At 40.3% G+C, this 22384-nt stretch overlaps 2 protein-coding genes across 5 annotated transcripts; one reads left to right on the top strand and one right to left on the bottom strand.

Moving 5' to 3' along the window:
- Positions 1-9: 9 nt before the first annotated feature.
- On the bottom strand, positions 10-677 carry LOC111862543 (histone H1B). Its single transcript, XM_023848065.2, has one exon. The coding sequence runs from the start codon at positions 660-662 to the stop codon at positions 51-53; it is 612 nt and encodes a 203-aa protein (XP_023703833.1). The 5' UTR covers positions 663-677; the 3' UTR covers positions 10-50.
- A 2538-nt stretch (positions 678-3215) lies between these two features.
- Positions 3216-22378, top strand: LOC111862325 (lachesin). 4 transcript variants are annotated; one of them, XM_023847656.1, is made up of 8 exons: positions 3216-3302; positions 3568-3690; positions 8390-8631; positions 10773-11029; positions 12942-13205; positions 15734-15873; positions 17976-18093; positions 21429-22378. In XM_023847656.1, exons 2-8 carry the CDS (start codon positions 3645-3647, stop codon positions 21448-21450), a joined length of 1089 nt encoding a protein of 362 aa, XP_023703424.1. In that variant the 5' UTR covers positions 3216-3302; positions 3568-3644; the 3' UTR covers positions 21451-22378. The 4 variants fall into 4 exon arrangements, with proteins under 4 accessions (XP_023703424.1, XP_023703508.1, XP_033607313.1 ...); XM_023847740.2 differs by having other exon boundaries at positions 3224-3352; XM_023847824.2 differs by having other exon boundaries at positions 3251-3302; positions 3631-3690.
- The last annotated feature ends 6 nt before the right edge of the window (positions 22379-22384 follow it).

The following is a 22384-nucleotide window of genomic DNA, read 5'->3' as shown; positions in this document are numbered from 1 at the left end:
GGACCGGTTTTACCTATTGTACCTCAACTACATCCTTCCGTTGAATAACCTCACTTCTTCCTAGGGCTAGATTTTTTCGGTGCCTTCGACTTAGCTGCAGTCTTTGGTCGCGGAGCCTTGGGCTTCTTCGTTGGCACCTTGGCAACCTTCTTAGCCTTGGATGGCAGTTTCTTGCCTTTGCCAGGAGACGTCCTCTTCTTCTCCGGAACTTTTTTCACTGACACCTTCTTGGGAGTTTTCGGTTTCGACTTTACAGGCTTCTTCTTCTCCTTTGGTCCTGAGGAACGTTTACTGCCACGCGCCGGCGCAACAGAAACAGCAGCCTTCTCTGGCTTGGCGGCTGCGAGCCTGAACGACCCAGACGCTCCCTTGCCCTTAGTCTGCACCAATTCACCAGAAGCAACTGCAGTTTTCAGGTACTTCTTAATAAACGGAGACAACTTCTCGGAATCAACTTTGTAGGTCGCCGTTATGTACTTCTTGATCGCCTGCAATGAGGACCCACTTCTTTCTTTCAAGCTCCTGATAGCATTTCCTACCATTTCAGACGTAGGTGGATGCACTGGTTTCGTACGAGGTTTCTTCGCAGAAGCCTTGGCCTTCTTTTGTATAGCCTGCGAAGGATTTGCTGCCGCTGGGGCCGATTCCACACTGTCTGCCATTACTACACACCTTCACCAACGACTTACGAGAAATTAAGACTCGAAAGTTGAACATCTGCCACACTATGCAGTAGCGCGGACCGAATAGAGAAAGAGCTTCTTGTTGCTAAGGCAATGAGACATTCACGTGCTTCCTCGCTCAGAATGCTAATTTCTTTCTGTGCCCTCCTCAATAATTTACGAATTCCTGTACATCCGTGAGGGTACTTGATATCTGAGGAATGCTCCTTAACTATCACATCTGCCTGAGCAGGCTTCATACCTGCTACAGAGCACTCCGAATCGAACCCTACCTTAGCAGCCGCAGTGTGACCACCCGGGATTTCAACGTATCCTAGGGCAACAGGGCTCTCCACATATTTTTTCCCCAGCTGAGACATTTAGCCCCATCCATTCCCTAGACTCACACAAATTTCTCACTTCCTATGACTGAGGAGTGAGCCTGGAAAGGTAAGTAAATTTTCGATTTCGTGGAACATTCATAATGACATCGACTATTCTGTATTAAATATTTCCAGTCTCATCCAAGCTCCTTAAATCCACAATTGCTCCTATGAAAATGCGGTTTTGAATTCCTGGGTCTGTTTCTTCTTTTATTGCTAGTGGGGTGGGACTAAATCACTTGTACTGCGGCCATTTCTGGCTTAATGTACCAACCCCAGACGATAGGTGAGGGTGATTGCGGGGCAATTGGTGGAATGAAGAGTGGCAGGGGAAACCGAAGTACTCGGAGAAAACCTACCCCAGCGCCACTTTATCCACCACAAATCCCACTTGACCAGACACGGGATCGAACACGGGCCGCCGCGGTGAGAAGCCAGCGACTAACCGCGCGAGCTATGGCGCGACCCTCCTGGGTCTGTTAACTTTGTTTAATGATCATGAAGAAAAAAAAAGTCTTTATTTGGTAAATATTTTAATATGTGAGTCATTTGGGTATTTAGCTTCACGAAATAAACTCGATCCAGTGTTTGTATTGGGAATTTTCATCTCTTATCGTGCTTTTCCTATATGGTGTTACTGTGGTCGAGATGGTCGAGATGCTAATAAGCTTTATAAGTACTCCATGCTTGGCAAGTTGGCGATCCGTGTCTGTCGCCTTTCAGTAATTGCACTGACTTTCTAGCTGGTAAAGAAATATATGACAATCCGACACTGACTTCCTAACTGATAATTCTCTACTGAAAACCAATCCTTGAATACGTCACACTTCCTAGAAAGCTCTAGAAGCACTAACATGCAAGAACAGATGAATATTATTACTCCTCAGTTATCAAAACAAAGCTGGGCTCTATTTGGCTGACCAGGTCATAAACAATCATATCTAAATGTAAATATTATCGAAACCAGGACTGTGATAAACAATATCATTGTTCAGAGCTAACAAATGAACCTCTGACATGAACTTGCGTGGGTTTGTTTTGGTTTCAAACACAAGATCAAACTGTCAGCACTCCCAAAAGGAGCACGTGTCCTGTCTCACATAACTATAACATTCGGCCGACACTGGGTGCTACTGGCTGTAAAAAAAAAACTATCCCCGTACCAGGCCGGGAAGGCCCATAGGGTTGTGAGACGTTGAGTGTCCCACATTGTCTAGTCAATCGGCTCAAAGATGGCGGTAAGTTTGTCAGGCTTACGCGCCGGCCGCGCTTTACTCCCCAGGAAAATTATTTAATTAATTCCTGGTACTCATTTCTGTTAGAGGCTGAGTAAACCCCAGGGCCTAGTGCGGCTGGAAGGATTAGGTCAACTGAAAAAATCCAATGACATCATCGGGACTTGAACCCGCGACCTTTCGGCTTGTAGCATAGCTCCTCAACTACTTGCTGTAGATATATATAACATTCGTCCGTTAGAGGTTCAGCGCCAAGACAAACTGACTGACCGCCAGTCGCAACATGACTGACTTTTTTGGTTCAGCGCCGGCACGTATGTAGATGATCCGTGGAGTCGCAGTGATCGGTCCTTGAGGCGGGACGATTACACAGAAGAAACGGCCGGATAATGGTAATTTTAATCTGTGGTTACCACCCGACGATGTTTGTGGTTATCATGTACTGGAAGGCCGCGCCATGGCTCAAGCGGTTAGTCGCTGGCTTCCCACCACGGCGGCCCGGGTTCGATCCCGGGTCTGGTCAAGTGGAATTTGTGGTGGACAAAGTGGCGCTGGGGCAGGTTTTTTCCGAGTACTTCAGTTTCCCCTGCCAATCTTCATTCCTCCAATTGTTCCATAATCACCCTCACCTATCATCTAGGGCTGGTACAATAGGTCAGAAGTGGCCGTAGTACACGGGACTTAGTCCCACCCCACTAGCAATAAAAAAAAATCGTGTACTGAGGGTTCCCGTTGTGAGAAGAGGGTTTGAGGGGGGAGGGGAGGACGCTAAGGATGGTATGGTAGCATTCTATTTTATTGATCATATTGTCGGTGCTGGTGGCCAGTTCTCATCTAGTTAGGGTAGGTCTGCGTAGAGATGGCAGCAGTAATGCATCGTGACGTCACCACGGCCATATTTCCCACCATTAACGAAGGGGAAACAGAGGTACAGAGGGGGTGATCATGTAATCGTGTAGATGGGTGTAGATAGGTGTAAATGGTGTAAATCGTTGAGTCAGAATCGAATTGTTTCTTGGAAGGTTTGTTTAGTCAGTGAGATCAATACATTAATTTTAATATTGTAATAATAGTTGAGTATTGTTTCATTTTATATTTGCTCTGAAATGGAGACTGGAAATGTGTGTTGTGAATCTTTTGCCTGAAATTCGGCTGCCATTTTAGTTTTGTTTTCAACTTATTAGTAGCGTTAGCGTCAAGATTTTTATACTGTGCCAACTTGCTAATAATGTTTTTGGTTTAGAACTTTGAATTTGAAGTGTATTCATTTACGTGTTTCACGCGTAGGCTGCATCGTCAGGATAGGCCTACCTTCGGGCGTGTGCTCTTTTGAAGTCTTGTCAATTTCAGAGTTACCAGCTGCAATGAAGTGTCTTTGTCCAGTGATCGTGTTGGCTCTTTGTACATTTGGTGAGTAATTTAATAGTTTTTCCTAACATATATACTGAACAGTTAAGTTTTTGCGGAGTGTTTCGAGCCATCTTGAAGTTCGGTGCTTTCTCTGTTTTTAGACTATTTTTCCTTTTCAATTCCATGCATCTAAGTTAATGGCTCTGATTCGCAGCCGGCCTTATGCGTTGCCCATTATTGTAACAGCATATCTTTTAGGTGTGAAGTATGAAAGTGTAAAGCTTACCTGCCATCTCAGAAGGAAATGAAGCAATTGAAAACAGAATTACATATAAATCTGTGGGCTGGAGAAGCATGTAACTTGCATAGGTATGTGAGGTTCTAATTTTGGCATAGTTTTTTGTGGTATTCCATAGTTCTTCCAGGTGAATGCCAGTATAGTACTTGCAGTTAGTTCATGCCTGCTTCCTGCCTTGTATTCAAGAGATTCACAATTCTAATCTTGGCCAGGACAATATCTGATGGGTTTTTTGTGTGTGGGATTTCCCCCTTCCACCTTAAATTAACCCAAGAGTGCTCTCACCCATTTCATTTCCAGTTGTTATCCAGTCATTCCATGCTGTATAGCTGTGAGTGACCAGCATCATGAAATAAACTATAAATAGTATAAATCCACATCCTTTGAAAGTTATCATTCACAATTCCGCCATTTGGCACTTCGCAGTCTCAGCTGTGACAGCACTGTTAATTATATAAGTGCATTAAAACATTTGGCTGAAGTAAATATTATAATGAACTTGTTTTGACATTATGAGAGTTTAGAAAGTGCAAAAAGAAGGTTATTTTAACAGATACTTGTAATATCTTCATAACTGTTGAAATATATAAGGAGAAGTCTTAACATTTTCATTATCATTAATATTATCTCTACTGAAGAATTACAGATTTTCTTAACACCCTCTCTTATATTCTCAGCAGACTGCTAATTATGTGCCATGAGTGAATTTTTTTTGTTGCATGCTTGCAAGTTATTCAGTCCAGAATCTTTTGTCTTCTCGTCTGCAGTCCAAAAACATAGAAACTAGAATATACAAAACTATAATTTTGCATGTGGTTCTGTATGGGTGTGAAACTTGATCACTGACATTAAGAGAAGAACATGGACTGAGGGTGTTCGAGAACAGGGTGTTGAGGAGAATATTTGGACCGAAGAGAGATCAAGTGATGTGAGGTAGGAGAAAACTGCATAATGAGGAGCTTCATAACTTGAGTCTTCTCCAAGTATAAGTAGAATGATCAAGTTAAGGAGGATGCGATTGGCAGGGCATGTATCACGAATGAGATAAAAGAGGAATGCATATAGGATATTGGTGGGAAAGCCAGAATGAAAGAGACCACTGGGTGGACAATACTAAAATGGATAGAGAGCTAGGATGGGATGGTATTGATTGGATTGATCTGGCTCAGGATAGGGACCAGTGGGGGGCTCTTGTGAACATGGTAATGAACCTTTGGGTTCCATAAACTACTGGGAAATTCTTGAGTAGCTGCAGAATTGGCAGTTCCTCCAGAAGGGGTCAGCTCCATGAGTAAGTAAGTAAGTAAGTAAGTATGCTTGCAAGTTATTGCATATGCATACAAATGAGAATAAGCTAGTTACCTGGTATGAAACTGGAGTAACAGCTGGGCACATGATTCAATTTAGATCTTACAAATAATTGCCACACATGAATTTCATTATGGGTTCTTACTGCCACATTTGGAATATGCACGATTTTCTGATGTTACATGTATGAGAGATGGTTGTGAAGCAGCCATTATACTTAACTTCTAAACTCTAAAATTCATCTTATGGTAGAGGGACATAAGCCATGCATGAAACCATAACTGGTTATTTTTCTAACCTAATAAAATTAAGTTTGATTTGTTTCATTCTGGTCTGTCACACTAACAGTATTATAAAAAGATAGAACAGTTCCTTCCAGTGCAACTGTTGAAGATTTTTCTTACTTCAGTCCTTCATACCCTTACATGTTTCGGTCCTTAAGAGACCATCATCAGAGGGACATCGATATAGTTTGGAAACCACTATTACAATAGGTATTCTGAGTGTTAAAATATATGTACATACAATGTCGACAATACATGAGTGGATACAAAATCCAGAGTTTTCGCAACTACAACAGAATAAACAAATAATAGCTTTCAAAACAACTCACACTATAGGTAAACTAATAAATAAAAAACAAGAAACAAACCCCTATGAACAAAGTGGGATATACAAAATAATCTGCCAAAGCTTCCATAAAGTATACATCGGCCAAACTGGTAGAAATCTTACAAGGTACAAGGAACACATAACACTTAACAAAGACAAATCAGCATTTGCCCAACATATACTAAACAGACACCACCAGTACGGACTGATGACAGTAATCATGCATCATGAATATAAATGAAAACTTCCATATGTATGTGTGTGTGTGTGNGCGAAAACAAGGGTGTGGGGTGGGACTGCGTGAATAGTGCAAGAGGACGCGGCAGGTTGTTAACTGCATGCCTTTCCTAGAATCTCGTCTAGCAGGACCTCACATTGTCTACTTACCCTATAGTGTTCTTGCCTAAACCCAGAGAAGTGCAGTAGCGAAAACATGGCAATGAAAAGGAATGTTTTAAGCATTGAAGAGAAAGTTAAAGTGATTCGTGAAATAGAAAATGGAAGGAAAAAAGCTGATGTATGCCGTGAATTTGGTTTGGTGAATTCTACAGTACAAACGATATGGAGAATCCATATTAATTCCACGTTAATGTTACGTTAGTCTATACTTAACTACATATTTCACTAAAAAATGCAACATTTTAACTCGGTTTTTGGTAGATTTTTACGTGACTAACATAAGGCTACTGTGGAAGTGCCCATTTCGGTTATAACGACACTATTTTTAGGTCCCTTTGATGACGTTATAACCAAGTTCTACTGTATATCGCTTTAATAAGCTCAAAAATTTATAGAAGAACAAAAACACATAAAGTAAAGTAATAACCAACATAACATGTTCGACCTCATAATACAACATCAGTACACGCCCACACTAACGTCACAGACACAAGAAGTATTAGTATGTGGCACAACACACCCTAGAACAGTAGGAACAACCACAGGACGACGTCAAAGGTAGGACGAAACAACAAATCTCCTTTAATAAAAAAAACATAATAGGGTTGCTGAAATAATACAATACCCATAATACATTTGCAGAACCTTCTTCTCAAGAAAGACAGGCAGCACAAGTTCGGTCCCCATCAGGAGAGGTGATAAGAGAGAGGACATGGCCCTGCCATAGTTAAAGCGGTTAGTCACTGGCTTCCCACTGTGGTGGCCCGGGTTTGAGCCCGGGTCTGGTCGAGTGGGATTTGTGGTGGACAAAGTGGCACTGGGGCGGGTTTTCTCCGAGTACTTCGGTTTCCCCTGCCAATCTTCATTCCACCAAATTCTCCATCACAATCACCAGGAGCAGGCTACAATAGGCCAATCAGTGGCTGCCATGCCGAGAGGACCCAGTTGGACTCCACCCCCCACTGAGCAAATTAAAAGAGAGAGGACACGAACCTATTTGGTTTATAAATTCTAACTTAACTAACAAAATTTTAAAAAGTTTTGATATATCAAGACAGCCGCTGTAGTTGTGAGAACTTTGGATTTTGTACCCATTTTTCTATTGTCGGCTGGATTTTGTACCCATTTGTCTATTGTCAGTATTGTATATACATATATTTTAGCACTCAGAACACCTGTTGTAATAGTGGTTTCCAAACTGTATCGATATCCCTCTGATGATGGTCTCTAAGGACCGAAACATGTAAGGTCATGAAGGATTGAAGTAAGAAAAATCTTCACCAGTCACACTGGATGGAACTGTTTTATCTTTTTATAATAATAAAATTAAGTTAGATAAGTTACCACACTCGTTAAGCATATAAACCTGCAACATATCTGGATATAATACTTTATACTTATAACACTTTATTTCCAACGCCAGTGTTGTTATGTTCATAGCATAGGTGTCATCTTGTTATGTCTGTTACACAGTTACATTTTGAGATTGTGAAACATATTTCACAAATATATACTCGCAGGAAAAAGGAACAATATTAAGGCAAGTTTTCGTGTCACATTTAAAGTCTCGAGATTTGCATTTATGAGGGCATGAAATATTTTTCAAGTGGAAAAGTCATGACATGTGTCACGAGAAATCAAACCATACATGATGAGGGTCAAACCTGAAACAAGTTTAGCTGTTTTCTGTTGCTTGTTTGTTTTAAAGTCAGGGGAAGGGGAAGGCAGTGCATAGTGCCTCTAAACAAACTAAGGGACACAGTACAAACTGAGACAAGCTTCTTATCTGACGAAGAAATTTTAAGGATGCCATGTGGTATACATTTTTCAGCTCTCAAAACTTTTCTGCTGCTGTCATATTCTGAAATACATGTTTTTCCCAGTCAGGGTTAGGATGGGTTAATGGGACTTTATTGACTGCCGGTCATAATTTACTGTGGACAAGTACTGTTGGTGCAAAATTTGGGGGATAACAGTCATGTCTATTAATGAAGTTGTTTTACATATGTGTGATGTTAAGAAATTGATGGTTCCAGTAGGTTTTGTGACTATAATGAAATACTGTACCACAGTCTCAGTGTATAGCTACATGGTAGATGCAGTTGTTGCAGCAGTGCTCTGTATTCATGTTCTGTGTTACAGTTTCATCTCAGAGGACACCAACTATTTCATATATCTCGCAGGAACAGATAAAAGACATAGGAGGAACAGTAGAGTTGGAATGTTCTGTCCAGTATGCACAGGACTATCCTGTCCTGTGGATGAGGATTGATCGTAGCAGACAGTCTGATGGACTGCCAATATCCACCGGAAGTTCACTAATTATCAGAGACAGTCGTTTTTCTCTGAGGTATGATACAGCTAGCTCAACGTATACTTTGCAGGTAAGAATGTCATTTACTGTATTTCATTGTGTAAGAGCCATGGTTCTGAAAATTTTGTGTTGCCGGCACTGAAATGGATTTCTGTAGGTGGACAGGGAAAGGCACTGTGACAGAAATGGGTATCTGTAAGCCACTATGCCGGGAAGGATAATTTATATGCATTTCTTTTTTAATTGTTTCATTTTGGTCCGTTACACTATCAATCACAAAGTTAATAGAAAGTCCGTCGAGTGTAACAATTTGTAGGTCACTTTTTATTATTATTTCTGCCTTACATGTTTCGGTTTGACACAACCATCATCAGAGGCACTTGCTATAATTATGGAAACACTGTCGCTGTTTTAGATGTTCACAATTATGTTTGTCGTGTGGACGCTGCTACGATATGTTGACATGTAAAAGCACAAAGTATGCTAAGATAGTTGAGTACACTCTCAAGTTCTCACTTTTCATCCGAACCTATTTTTAAGTTAAAACGCTAAAATGTTAAAATATTTGATATAAAATGCTGAACTCCTCCTTGTTAATTCATCCCGAAGATGGGAGACGTCAGCTTGAGGTTGTATGGCTTACGGTTTGATATGTTCCTGTGTGCTGTGTGTTGTGTACTGCTGTGTGTACAGTGTGTCCATAATTATAGCAAGTGCCTCTGATGATGGTTGTGTCAAACCGAAACATGTAAGGCAGAAATAATAATAAAAAGTGACCTACAAATTGTTACACTCGACGGACTTTCTATTAACTTTATATGCATGTGCCCGAAATGTTAATTTCACCCACCATCATTTTGCATTCAAAAAATTTGTCAACCTTGGTATGGAAGCTGTATTGGAAAATGTGTGTTTGTGTAAATATCGTCATGTGTTGCATGACTGTAGATAGGGTTTGGGTTGGTAATTGGATTTATTGGGCTATTAAACACCCAGTTCATGACTGCACTTCACAGATCACTCTTACACACGGTCTTCACTGTGCTGCTTGTTAGCAGCTTCCAACTGTAGATATTCATTTTCCTCTGGGTTCCCAAACGGCCCCCAGCCTCAGCTGCCAGCTTCTGCAACACTGTCAATGACTGAACCATAGTCAGTCACAGTTACTGTACGTCTGGCAGTTTCCTGCCAGTCCCCTAGAGTTCACTACCAGAGTTCTGCCCCTGCCCCCAATCTGAACTTCTGTGGTCATAGTCCTTATGTAACAATCTTAGAGTGATAGGACAGGATGGTATGGATTGGATTGTTCTGGCTCAGGATAGGGACCAGTGGAGGACTCTTGTGAGCACAGTAATGAACCTTAGGATTCCATAAAATGCTGGGAAATTCTTGAGTAGCTGCAGATTTGGCTTCTCCTCAAGAAGGGATCAGCTCCAGGAGTTTTTTTTTCTAGTGGGGGCGGGACTAAGTCCCTCGTACTGTGGCCACTTCTGGCCTATTGTACCAGCCCCAGATGATAGGTGAGGGTGATTGTGGTGCAATTGGTGGAATGAATATGGGCAAGGGAAACTGAAGTACTCAGACAAAACCTGCCCCAGCGCCACTTTGTCCACCACGAATCCCACTTGACCAGACCCACGATCAAACCCAGGTCGCTGCGGTTGGAAGCCAGCGACTAACCACTTGAGCTGTGGTGCGGCCTAGCTCCAGAAGTAAATAAGTGAGTTCTTATATAACATCCTCTCCGACAAGCGGATAAGTTTGTCTCTTATGAATAGGCTCTGCCTTTGTCAGGTGTGTGTTGCACATAAAGCCTTCTTGATAACCTTGTCCAGCTGCTTTTCCATGTCAGCCCCTTGTATGGATAGCTGGATCGTTGTGCTGAAGAGGATTGGTTCCTTAAGTCCATTTATATTCTTCCTAGTAAAGGGTATAATTACCATGTTGTTTGGGTTGATAAACAAATTCTTTCACACCATTTTTAAACTGCACAGGGCTGTTTGTAAGACCAATGACACAGTCTGAAGGAATTTCCCATTGATAAGGATTGCTATATCATCAGCTAACTGGATTAAACAAGTAATGCATCTAATTGAGTTTTAGTAAAGCACTGATATTTATTTAGAAATATGTCCATATATTTCTAATGTAAAGTTTTCTCTGTGCTTAATTGAGTGCCACACTATATTTGTATTGAATTATTTATTTCAGATAAAGGATATCCAAGAAACAGATGCTGGCTACTATCAGTGTCAAGTCCTGATCTCTCTCAACAACAGAATATCTGCAGAAGTTGATTTACAAGTGCGACGTCCTCCCATAATTTCTGATAACTCAACACGGTCACTTGTAGTTAGTGAGGGGCAGGGAGTAAAGCTGGAGTGTTACGCTGGTGGTTATCCTCCCCCCAGAATTTCATGGCGAAGGGAGAACAATGCCATTCTGCCCACAGGTGGATCAATTTACAGGTGAGGAGAATTTAAAAAAAAAAATAGGGGTATCAAGATATAGGTTAGGCTATATTTAATTTTAGTTTAACATCTAACACCCAAGCTCTGCATTTCTTTCTTTGTCACTAACCAGCAGCATCATTTTGAAAGTGGTTCATCAGTCAGTGGAACTTGTAATTTGATGAAACATATTTCATATTATGGTGAAAGTGATGGGGTAATGACAGTGATCAAAATGAATGAGAAACGTAAGTATTTTTCTACCAAGATGTGACTAACTGCCATGCCTGTTGGGATGTTTTGTAATTGTTATGTGTGTTCTTGCAACTGTGGATAGTAAGTGCAGAGAGAAATGAAGACCCGTGCAGTTAGACAGTGAAAGCTTTATAAATGGATAGCCATGCCTTTCCTCAAGGCAGCTCTTGCTTTATTCAGCAGTTTGAACTTGGGAAACAGATGAGCCATCAGCTACATCAACAGGGTCTGTCAGACTGTCAGTCCCTTCAGATGTCATGTCTGTTGGACTTTTCAGATTATGTACGGACCTCACAAATACCAATCTTAGGCATCACCTCTACGCCAACCAGTTCAGTAATTATATTTTCAGTTGCTTTCAATAACCCAGCTCTGTGTCAGTATTGTTCTTCAGTTGTCTTCGGATGATTACAGACGTTTTATCCAGTCTTTGGTTATTATGTAGGTAAGTCAATAAGTAAGTTACAAATGGATATAGAAATTAAGCAAATAAGAGTACTGATTTGAAAAATGCTTTTATTTCTCAACGTAATCTCCCTGTACATTGAGGCACTTGTCCCATCGTTTCACAAGCCCCTGAAAACCAGCAGCAAAGAATTTTTTGGACTGCTGTCGGAACCGGGCAGTGACTTCCCTTTCTACAGCTTCCTCGTCATGAAAGTGTTCGACCAAAATATGATGTTTAAGAGGGCCGAACAATTACAAGTCGCTTGGAGGAAGGTCAGGGCTGTATGGAGGATGCTCAAGGACTTCCCACTTGAAATTTTGCAGAGTTTCATTTGTCTTGTTGGCAGTATGCAGATGCGCGTTGTCATGCAAGAGCAACACTCCTGGTTCCAACAGCAGTCCAAAGAATTTTATGCTTCTGGTTTTCAAGGGCTTGTGAAACGATGGGGCAAGTGCCTCAGTGTACACGGAGATTATGTTGAGAAATAAAAGCATTTTTCAAATCAGTACTTCTATTTGTTTAAGTTCTGTATCCATTTGCAACTTTCCTATTGACTTACCCTCTTATTTTTTTCCAGACTGTCTTGTGTCATTTCTTTCAAAAGGCGTTAAAGAAATAGAGGTCAATTCTCTAGGGTTTAAGTCACGGTGGTACAGAGAAATCACAAGGCAGAAGAATCCTTCTGTGCAATATAGGTTGTGGTTTGTATGGTCTCACAGAGTGCAGTTCATTTTTTGTTAATTCCAGATCGGTGACAGTTTTATTATTTTGGAGTTACATTATAATATTGCCTTACAATGTAAAGTAGTGTGAGGTTCATTTTCTTGTACTGTCATATTGTGCATTATCTGGTACTGGTGGCTGACTGGGAATAAGTTTTTTTCCCAGCTACTCTTATCCAAACTTGTGCTGTTCATATCATGGTAATATTCGGATTTTGATTGGCTCATAAATCGGTGCCCCACCTATCAGCCCCAGTCTTCCCCACAAACAGTTGTGGCTACAGTGAAGGGGTGGGTAGGTGGGTAAACATTTTAAATGGGATCTTCATAATCAGGGTACATGGAGACCAGACTGATGCTTGCAGATTGCACTAAACATGAAGAATTTATTGCTTTTATATCCAGGACCCAGTATTGTTTCCTGGTATACAGATTTGTTTCATTTTATTAACTGTATTTAAATTTTTAGAGCAGACTTTCCATTTATTTTCCTGATTATTTCTAGAGGGAATATTTTGAAGATATCAAGGATTCACAAAGAGGACAGAGGGACTTACTACTGTGTGGCTGAGAATGGTGTGGGCAAAGGTGCAAGAAGAAACATTGCTGTTGAAGTTGAGTTTGCTCCAGTGATTTCAGCTCCACGCCCAAGGCTTGGACAGGCACTTCAGTATGACATGGATCTGGAGTGTCATGTTGAAGCATACCCACCTCCTGCTATTGTATGGATTAAGGATGATGTTCAGCTGTCAAATAATCAGCACTACAGGTTTGTGGCTGCTTCCATATCAGTCTCATTGAATTACGAATGTTAGGAAGCTGGTGATGGAATGCATAGAGATGTACTTTATGTAATTCTCGTGAGATCAAGAGTAAATACTATGTCAGGTGGGGAAATGTAGCCACATGTTATGATTAGTGCCAAAAATATGTCTGTAAATTTGTCACAAATTTCTGTCAAAAAAAATTTAAAGGGAGGTAATGTGAACTACATGTTTCGGCCCTTATATTGGGCCATCAACATGCATACAATGATACTAGTCCTAGTTCTTTAGTTGCATCTAATTTCAGTATGGATCCATATTGTGTTCTTGTGAGTTTTAAATGCATAAATTTAATTTTCAGTTAAAACTTAAAGATTTAGTGAAATTTAGAATTAAATATTAACATTATAATTGTACAGAAATAAGATATTTTTTGATAAATCTCTTTAAAACTTTGTGACCACTACATGTTGATAGGCTTATCCTGTGGTAGAAGCAATTAAAAGTTTGGGGTGCCTGTGTATCAGGATCTTCTCTCATAAATTGGGTCATGTGGTTTTGACCGTGCTATGATCTTGTGGAGCCTATACTCATTATTCTGTGTATCATCCAACAGGTTGTTTACTTGGAGAGTGATGTATCCCAGGTTTTTATGATTTTATGTGTGCAGGATGCTCCCTGTGATGATACTATCATTCTCTTGTTAAATTACACACGTGATTCTGCATTAGTTCAGGCAGTTAGTCGTCAGCTTCCTCCCCATGGCGGCCCGGGTTCAATCTCAGGTCAGATCATATGGGATATGTGGTGGACAAAGTAGCACTGGGGCAGGTTTTCTGTGAGTACTTCGGTTCCCTGTGCCAAATGCTCCATGCTCATCTCTCTGGGGCTGGTACAACACGCAAATTAGTGGCCAACATACCAAGTGGACTCAAGTCTCATCACCACCCCACAAAATTTAAAACAATAACGGTTAAGTTAAAAGTGTGAAATGGCTGGGAAGTATGATTGACAGTAAGAGGGATGTTGTTGGCAAGAAGAAGAGTGTCAGAACACCAGAAAACATTCACCATGTCAAGCAGGCATTGGAACACAGCCTCAAGATATCTGAAAAACACCTTTCTTGGCATCTTGCCTAGAGAGCATGATCAACATGCAAAATAATTTCAGACTGCAATCGTTTGAGGGCCTCCAAATGGTTTAGTGGTGAAGCCCATTTTCATTAGAATGGCTACATGAGAAAGCAGGTTATGCATTATGGGCCAGTGAATACTTGTGAAACATAACAGAGAAACTGTTACACCCATAAAACAATACATGGTGTGGTGTGCTCTGTCAGCAGGTGGTATAGTTGGGCTGAGTTTTTTGACAATACTGTCACTTCCAGTATCCATCAAGAACAATTTCCTAATTTTTTCAAGGAATAGGTATCAGTTTGGGAGAAACATTTTGTCAACAGGGTTTGATTTACTCAGTCCATTTTTTATTGTCAGTATTGTCCAGTCGTTTTGCTGAATGGTTCAGATATGGATAGTCCTGGTCTCCAGATCTGAGAACATGCTGTTATTTCTTATGGGGCTTTCTGAAAAATACGGTTTACAAAACCGATCTGTGCAGAGTTGAAGAACAGAGAGAATAAATTTCAACAGCTGTAACAGTAGAGTGAATTTACCAACTACACAACACGTTTTTTAATATAATAATAATAATTAATAATAAAAAAACATGTTGTGTAGTGGGTAAACTCACTCTACTATTAATTAAACACACAACAGGATGGAAGAAACGATTAAAATTCAACGGCTGTGATCAGCAGCTGTGAAAAAAACCCTAGTTGCAGTTGCCTGAAATATCCTACATTAGCTTCAGATGGTCATGGATGCTGATAGATGCACACATTGAAAATGTGTTTATGTGACAATCATCCTTTGCATCAATGATATTTGCTATGTAGTTAGGTAATTATAAGCGGCCTCCGTAGTCTAGAGGTAACCTTCCCACCTCATGACTCATGGTACACGGGTTCAAACCCGGTGGAGGTCATGGAATTTTTAAGGGCGGAAAAATTCAGGGAACAAGTCCTCCGGGAGGGACTTTAAGCTGTGGGTCCCATGTCGTAGCTTTATGGCACGTAAAAGAACCTCATATCTCCAAAGGAGGTCACTGAGCTAAATTCAAGGACATTTCCCGCCCAACAGTAGTCTCTAATGCCTCTGATAGATGGGGGAAGCATTATAGATACCGCCAAGCCAGTAGAGGCCAAACTCGCTGGCTCGGTCAGTACTGATGGTACGCACCAATATCGGTAGGGTATAGAGACTGGTAGAATATCATAGAGGGAAGCACAGTGGACCAATACTGGTCTCAGTGCATGGGGAAACCCACCCTCTCCAATAACTAACTAACTAGGTAATTATACATGTAATTGAAACTGGAAGATATTTTAGAAAGACCCTGTATGTGTATGATCCTTGCATGAGCTATGGATTTGTTGGACATACTTTATTTATAGTATCTGTGTATTATATTACAGTATATCCCATTTTGCCACTGCTGATGAGTTTACTGATACAACAATACGTATCATAACAATTGAGAAGCGACAGTATGGTCAGTACGTGTGCAAAGCTGCAAACAAATTGGGAACTGCAGAAGCAAGGGTCGAACTATTTGGTAAGGCCTTTTTAAGTGCATGATTACTGCAGGATTAAAGTTGACCCAGAAGAATTGCATGGTTGTCCCTAGAGAAAAGTGGTTTGGTCTGCATTTTCATATAGCAAGATTGAACAATACAAAGAACATTGTGTTATGTTAAACATATATGTAACCAAAAATAAAATATTCCTTAATGGATAAGTATTTAATTTTGTTTTGTGTATGACAAGTAGAAGTACTCATTCTTGGCCTCAGATGTGGTTTAGCTTCCTTGTCAGTATCATAGTGTGTACAGGGAAGTTGTTTGAAATCCTTTGGTCAGTTGGTTGGAAAAGGACACAAACGACAAACGTGTTACCTTGCATTCCTTATACTCCTTGCATAGTTGACAGGCCAGTAGCCTTTACACATTACATATGAATTCGCTTAGTGGGGGGTGGCGGCCACGCCATAGGTCAAGTGGTTAGTTGTTGGCTTCCCACCGCGGCAGCCCAGGTTTGATCCCGGATCTGGTCAAGTGGAATTTGTGATGGACAAAGTGGCACTGGGGCGGGTTTTCTCCGAGTATTTCGGTTTCCCCTGCCAATCTTCATTCCACCAAATTCTCCATCATAATCACCCAGGACAGGTACAGTAGGCCAATCAGTGGCCGCTGTTCCGAGTGGATGCCACTGGACTCTACCCCCACTAAGCAAATTAAAAAAAAAAAATAGTGCTCAGTAGCTTGCAAGAGGAAGTTCATGCATTGTGGTGCTAGAATAAGTCTGGATGGATAGCTTGCCTGCACAATAGTTGATGGGTGATAGGTCAAGATAAATTCATAAGAGACTAGAACTGGAGGAATTTTCTACAGATATTAACTTTTTTTATCATCCAGCATTTTAAATTTTTAATCATCCAATACCAAAGGTTTGACATCCATAAAAGTTCATTTTTTCACAATAGGTATTTTAAATCTCATGTTACTACATGGTTAGAGGCCATATTTTAGATGGGGGATGAAGACCAATGTCCAGGAATAAAAGATTTTTAAATATCTCAGTACTCTTGTGTTGTCTGGCCAATTTGTAATTTGGTGTGACAGTTTACTGTCTAGGAAATAGGATCTTAAGTCTCCCATTTGTGCAAGGGTGGTGGCCATGGTAATGGTATAGTATTGAAAAAAATGCAGTGCTCAGCCACCCCAACAACTTCTTATTCACTATTGCAATAATGTGGTTCACAGCTGTTAAAGGTTAATTAACTGAGACCAAAGATACATGGAGAAGTAACTTTTCTGTGAGTTTTGCAGTGTAGTGAAAATAGGTGTTGGTTAAAAACATTAAGTATCAGTCCTGGTGCATCAGTTGATAACATGTAAGACTGTAAAGAGATTGGAGAAAATAAGGGAAGTAATAGTAAAAAGGGCATATATAACAAATGAAGAGGGTTCCTGTTGAACCCTCAGTGGGTATTCCATTGGTTTCTTTTCCTTTAAAATGTATAATAGATTTTTTTTTGTGTCATTTGCTGTTTGTGTGAATATGAAGTAAATGAATGAAGAAATATCCATGTATTGGGAAATCCACTTAGACCTGTGCTCAGGCGTTTCATATGTATAATGAAAAATTAAAAGTGTACAGGTATAGGAAATGCAGTGTAAATCAAAGCATGTTTTGGTTTGTCCTGCCAGTAGCAAAACTGTCCCAGCACCTTACATTGTGGTTCTGCCTTGAATGTTTTAAGTTGATAATGTACTTAATATTGTTTATTTTACTGTAATTTTCATGGTACTGAACTTTCACTGTTTGTCCATTGGATGTACATGAAGCTCAGTGATATGGTGGTCACTGGGACCATCTGCTTTTATGATAGTTTGCCTCAGTTCTTTTTCAGAACACTTGAGTATGTAATGGCTTAAGATGGACTTTGTATTCTCTCCAGATTTTGTCGTGTCTAATATGCTGTTATGTATTATTTTGTTGCTGTGAGGCTAATGGAGAGCACAAAATGCCTGTGATATTTGTTTCTGCTGTTTTTATGCTTTTGCTTAGAAGTATGCAGTGGGAATGAATTTAGTAGAGGAATATGTCTCTTATTTGAACTGCTGCCATGCCATGGCATTGCTTGATCGGTTGCAGAGTCGATAATCCCAGTGTGCCCACCGGCTTGCGGTCAGTCCCGGACCAGTGATGCTACTCAGGTTTCAGGAAGCATGGCCCCTATTCTCATCATTGCTCTCATATTTTTCCTGCATCGGTAGGTTTGTGACTTGTTTTGTTTATTTTCTTAATTTTAGCAATATGTAGTTTAATAATATTCACTCTCTGATTACTTTGCACAGGGGCAATTTAGAATAAATAGGTCTTGTGGAGTATATTGCTCTTATGGTAGAAAAATATGTGTGTACATTGCAGTGATGTGAGGTAAAATGCTGAGTTGGTAATGTACAAGGTGCGAAAATTTAATTACCGGAATGGCCACAGTTTGTCGCTGGGATGTTGAGTTAGACAAACTCATGTATCCAAGCACATATGGACATGTTCCAACTTGCATTTACATGAGCCATGGACCAAATAAGTTGTTCGTTCCCAAGCAGGAGAGAAGTGGTATGTGTCCGCGGTATTCTGTTGACAGAAAAATGAGTGACAAGAATCTGGAGCCGCGGATAAACATCCAAGTTTTGTGTGAAGGTTGGTAAACGTGCTAGTGAAAGGTTATCCCTCTTAACAGTGGCTTACGGTGAATACGATTTGAAGAAATTGAGTGTTTTTAAATGACATAGGCGGTTCAGGGAAGGTAGAGAAGGTCTGCGAGATGTCCCAAGAAGTGGGCAGCCAAAAATGTAAAGGACAGATGCAAATGTGGACAGAATACGCACCTTGGTGCACTCAGTTCGAAGATTAGATGTGAGACTAATAGCAGAAAAATTTAATATGAATAAAGAAACAGTATGACAGAGTATTATGAATGGGTTGGGAATGAGAAAAGTTTCCGCAAAGTTGGTGCCTTGAATTTTGACAGATGACCAGAAACAGCATTGGCTTCACATTTCATCTGATGTTTTAAACAGTTCAGAGATGTTTGATAGGGTCATTAACCCGTTGCCGTGGTTCGTCGTGTATGCTTCGTCTGGGATTTAAATCGTCTGGGGGGGTTCGGCGTGTATGTTTCGTCCAGCTGCACACGTATGTTATAACGCCCATAATAATTGATGGTTTTGCTGTAGATTGTTAGATTTTTCACTGGCCTGTTGTCAGGAGGACTGTATTTATTGACACACGCGTTTAAGAGCGCTAAGTCGTTGTTACATATGCCTGTCTTGCAGCAACGTTCCTGTGGCTATTGCGAGCTGTTTCTGTTATGAATGATGTGTTTTCTTTGCTCTGAAGCTATAAACAGTAGAGATGTGATATGGCCTGGTGTTTATGATATCGTATTGCCCTGAGCTGGCTACACAAACACACTCAATTGGAATTCTTAGAAGAGGGATGTACAAAAATTTATGCTAGCAAAATCGATTGCTTTCGCACAGTACATAGCACCCATTTCTTAGAAAAACGCCACAATTTAAGGCAGAACACTGTGGTCACCCCCTGAGAGGATACGGATGTGTGTGGGGGAGGGAAAAGAACTCATTCCTTCATGTATTATCGCTCCAGTTGACTCCATTTTATCGTACTGACCTTGGTGGTCGTTTCGAGGGATGACCATAAATATTTTTTTGAGCCAGCTAAGCTCTACTTTCGTTCACTACATACCAGACAGTTCTTAGAATAACTTCATGAATTCTGTGNCACAATATTGGAGCGGAGAATGGTGAATGTGGGGCACCGTTGGGTTATACGAATGCTTCAAGGCCTTCCTTCTACTAAACCAACTGCCTCCATTACCGAGATACTCGTACAGGGCGCTCATATTATAAGGTAAGGTTACAAAAACCATCTTTTAAGATCATTTTAGTGAAAGTTTCATCCTTCAAGGCGTACCATTCACTGCTGAAATACTAAACAACCTGCTTCCATGGCCGAGATACAGGGCGCCCATATTATAAGGTAAGGTTATAAAACCACCATTTAAGATCATTTTAGTGAAAGTTTCATGTTCCTATCTCATAGAATTTAAGAACAATGATGAATAAATAATTTTCGAGCAAAATTTAAATGGCCGGCTGAATATATTACCGCAGGAGCCGCGGCCGCGGAATTTAAATAACCACGTCAAAGGGTTAATGATGAAGTGTGGTGTTCTCAATATGACCCAGAAACAAAATGCCCGAGCTTGCAGTGAAGAAAGAACACATGTCTTGCTTGCAATTCAGGAGTATGCTTTTGTGTTTCTTCGTTCACAAGGGGATAGCTCACTATGAATTCATTGCACAAGGATAAACTATGAATCAGCAGTGTTATTTGGAAGTGCTGGCAAGGTTACAGGAATCTGTTCAGAGGAAAAGACCTGAACTCTGGCCTGACAAGTGGAGTCTCCACCATGACAGTTCCGCTGCGCGTGATGCATTAAGAGTTCACAAGTTCCTGGCTAAGAAAGTCAATACAGAAATGGGATATCCACCTTATTCACCTCATTTCGCCCTTGTGATTTTTGGCTCCTTCCAAAATTGAAAAATGCCCTGAAGGGACAAAGATACGCTGACATTCCTGACATCCAACGCAATGTGACAACATTGCTGTGAAGTATTCCAGAAAACGATTTTCAAGACTTCCCGGCAGTTGCATCATCATCTCACGAAGTGCATAGCTTCACAAGGAGCGTATTTCAAAGGTGACAGCAGCCACTAGTGAACAGGTAAGCAAATTTTGCTTTCACAGGGCAAATTAAATTGTCACACCTTGTACATGACATTTGTAGTGTGTACGTGATGACAGTTACATAGTCAGTCTGTATATAATGATAAGCTCAAAATTTGAGAACATTGTGTCAGGATAAGTTTGGTGCAGTGCGTAGATTGCATGGATAAAAGCAGTTGTTACAAAATTGTAGTCAGGTGTCATGTGATGATACCATGGTGGAACTGGTTGTAGATGGCAGGAAAGTATTGGAGTGGCTATTGTAGAAATGCTGCCTTTAACCAACCATAAGATAAGGGTTGTGATTTGTATTAATGTTTGTGGTTAGTTTAAATTGTAGAAGTGGCACATGGTACAGGAATGAAACTTTTTTATAGCCTACACTGGAGTTCTGCATATTTTTTGCATGTTTGTTTTCATGCTGTGAAATGATGCGGCAAAGCGTCCTTTAGAAGCGCTCTTGTGTAAAACTGCACTGTACACTGTTGATTCACTTTATGCAAGGCCGTGATGTGAATGGAGGCTGTAGTGGTAGGCTTATGAGTTTTTAAAAAAACATTCTGGCACCTTGACAGTATGCCAGGAAGGGGTGTTATTCTGGTAAAAGTGAACATGTTGATTTGTGGGATGTGAGTGTTCCTGCCACAGAGCTGTGAGTAACTTTTGCAGTATTGTCAAGCGCTTGTTTCTTGCGATGGTAATGCTGTGTTTGAGAATAGTACATTTCTCTACACTTGCAGCAACATGGAATAATTACAGTGGCTCTGAATTTGAATTTCTTGTTCACAGAAATTTCTACACCAAATATTAATTACCCAGGACTAATATGGGACAGCTCAGGAGGGACTGTAAGTCATGAGTATGGACTCATTTTTATAACGTTAGCAGCTAGACTAGCATCACTAGTGTATTGTGGAAGGTGTTTAGTGCACTGAATATAAACAGTGTATACATCATGTACATTTGTGAGATCTGATAGTTTTGTTATTATTATTGTTTGCAACTATGGTTGCAGATCTTTGGCCTAGGTATTGATTCAGTTCTTTCTGTATAAGAATTAATTTAAATTTTATACATTGAGTAGGTTTCAGTAAGAGTTCAGTCAGTATAGTGACTAGGCTGAATGCTGGATGGCTGCAGAATCAGTTTTATTCCTGGCAGGGGCAAGAGGTTTTTCTCTGCAGTGTCCATATTGGCTCAGGTCCATCCAGCCCTCTATCAAGTGAATACTGTGAGCTCTTTTCCTGGAGTAAATCTGCTGGGCCATGAAGCTGGTCACACCTTTATCTGTAGCCAAGGTTAAGAATGTCTGGAGCTGTACCTCCACTTTTATTCATGGTTGTGGTGAATTTGTAAACTGTTTAAAAGAATCACTTTCAGAACACCCAACACATGACTAATGTAATTGTTAGTGATGGAAGATGTAAAGTTTTTTTTTTATATCACTGAACTGGCCTGAAATGAAATTAATATACTTCACAGATTTAGAAATTCTTACAAAACGTATTTTAATTAATGGTTTTATTACAGGGATGATGATGATAAACAAATGTCATTTTATATTTTTATGAACACATAATGAAATATTTGTAAATTTTTATACTGATATCATTCATTGTACAAGTAATTGACATTATGTATAGATAACAGATGAGTAGATAATGTGCTACATTAAGCAGCTACTTGTTGTTGATGTACTGATAAGGAGTGCTGTGGAAGTGGCAAAATTATGAAACTCCAGTGAC

This window comes from Cryptotermes secundus, unplaced genomic scaffold, assembly GCF_002891405.2.
Source record: "Cryptotermes secundus unplaced genomic scaffold, Csec_1.0 scaffold1894, whole genome shotgun sequence".
NCBI classification, from domain to species: domain Eukaryota; kingdom Metazoa; phylum Arthropoda; class Insecta; order Blattodea; family Kalotermitidae; genus Cryptotermes; species Cryptotermes secundus.
Note: the sequence above shows the minus strand (reverse complement) of the source record. Positions and strands in the feature narration are given on the sequence as shown.

Bases quoted from the DNA above. Each gene is read 5' to 3' on its own strand.
- LOC111862543 (XM_023848065.2), bottom strand. From the start codon at position 662: ATGGCAGACAGTGTGGAATCGGCCCCAGCGGCAGCAAATCCTTCGCAG.
- LOC111862325 (XM_023847656.1), top strand. From the start codon at position 3,645: ATGAAGTGTCTTTGTCCAGTGATCGTGTTGGCTCTTTGTACATTTG. The intron at 8,632-10,772 runs GTAAGAATGTCA...TATTTATTTCAG, and splicing joins GCTCAACGTATACTTTGCAG to ATAAAGGATATCCAAGAAAC. The intron at 13,206-15,733 runs GTTTGTGGCTGC...ATTATATTACAG, and splicing joins TCAAATAATCAGCACTACAG to TATATCCCATTTTGCCACTG.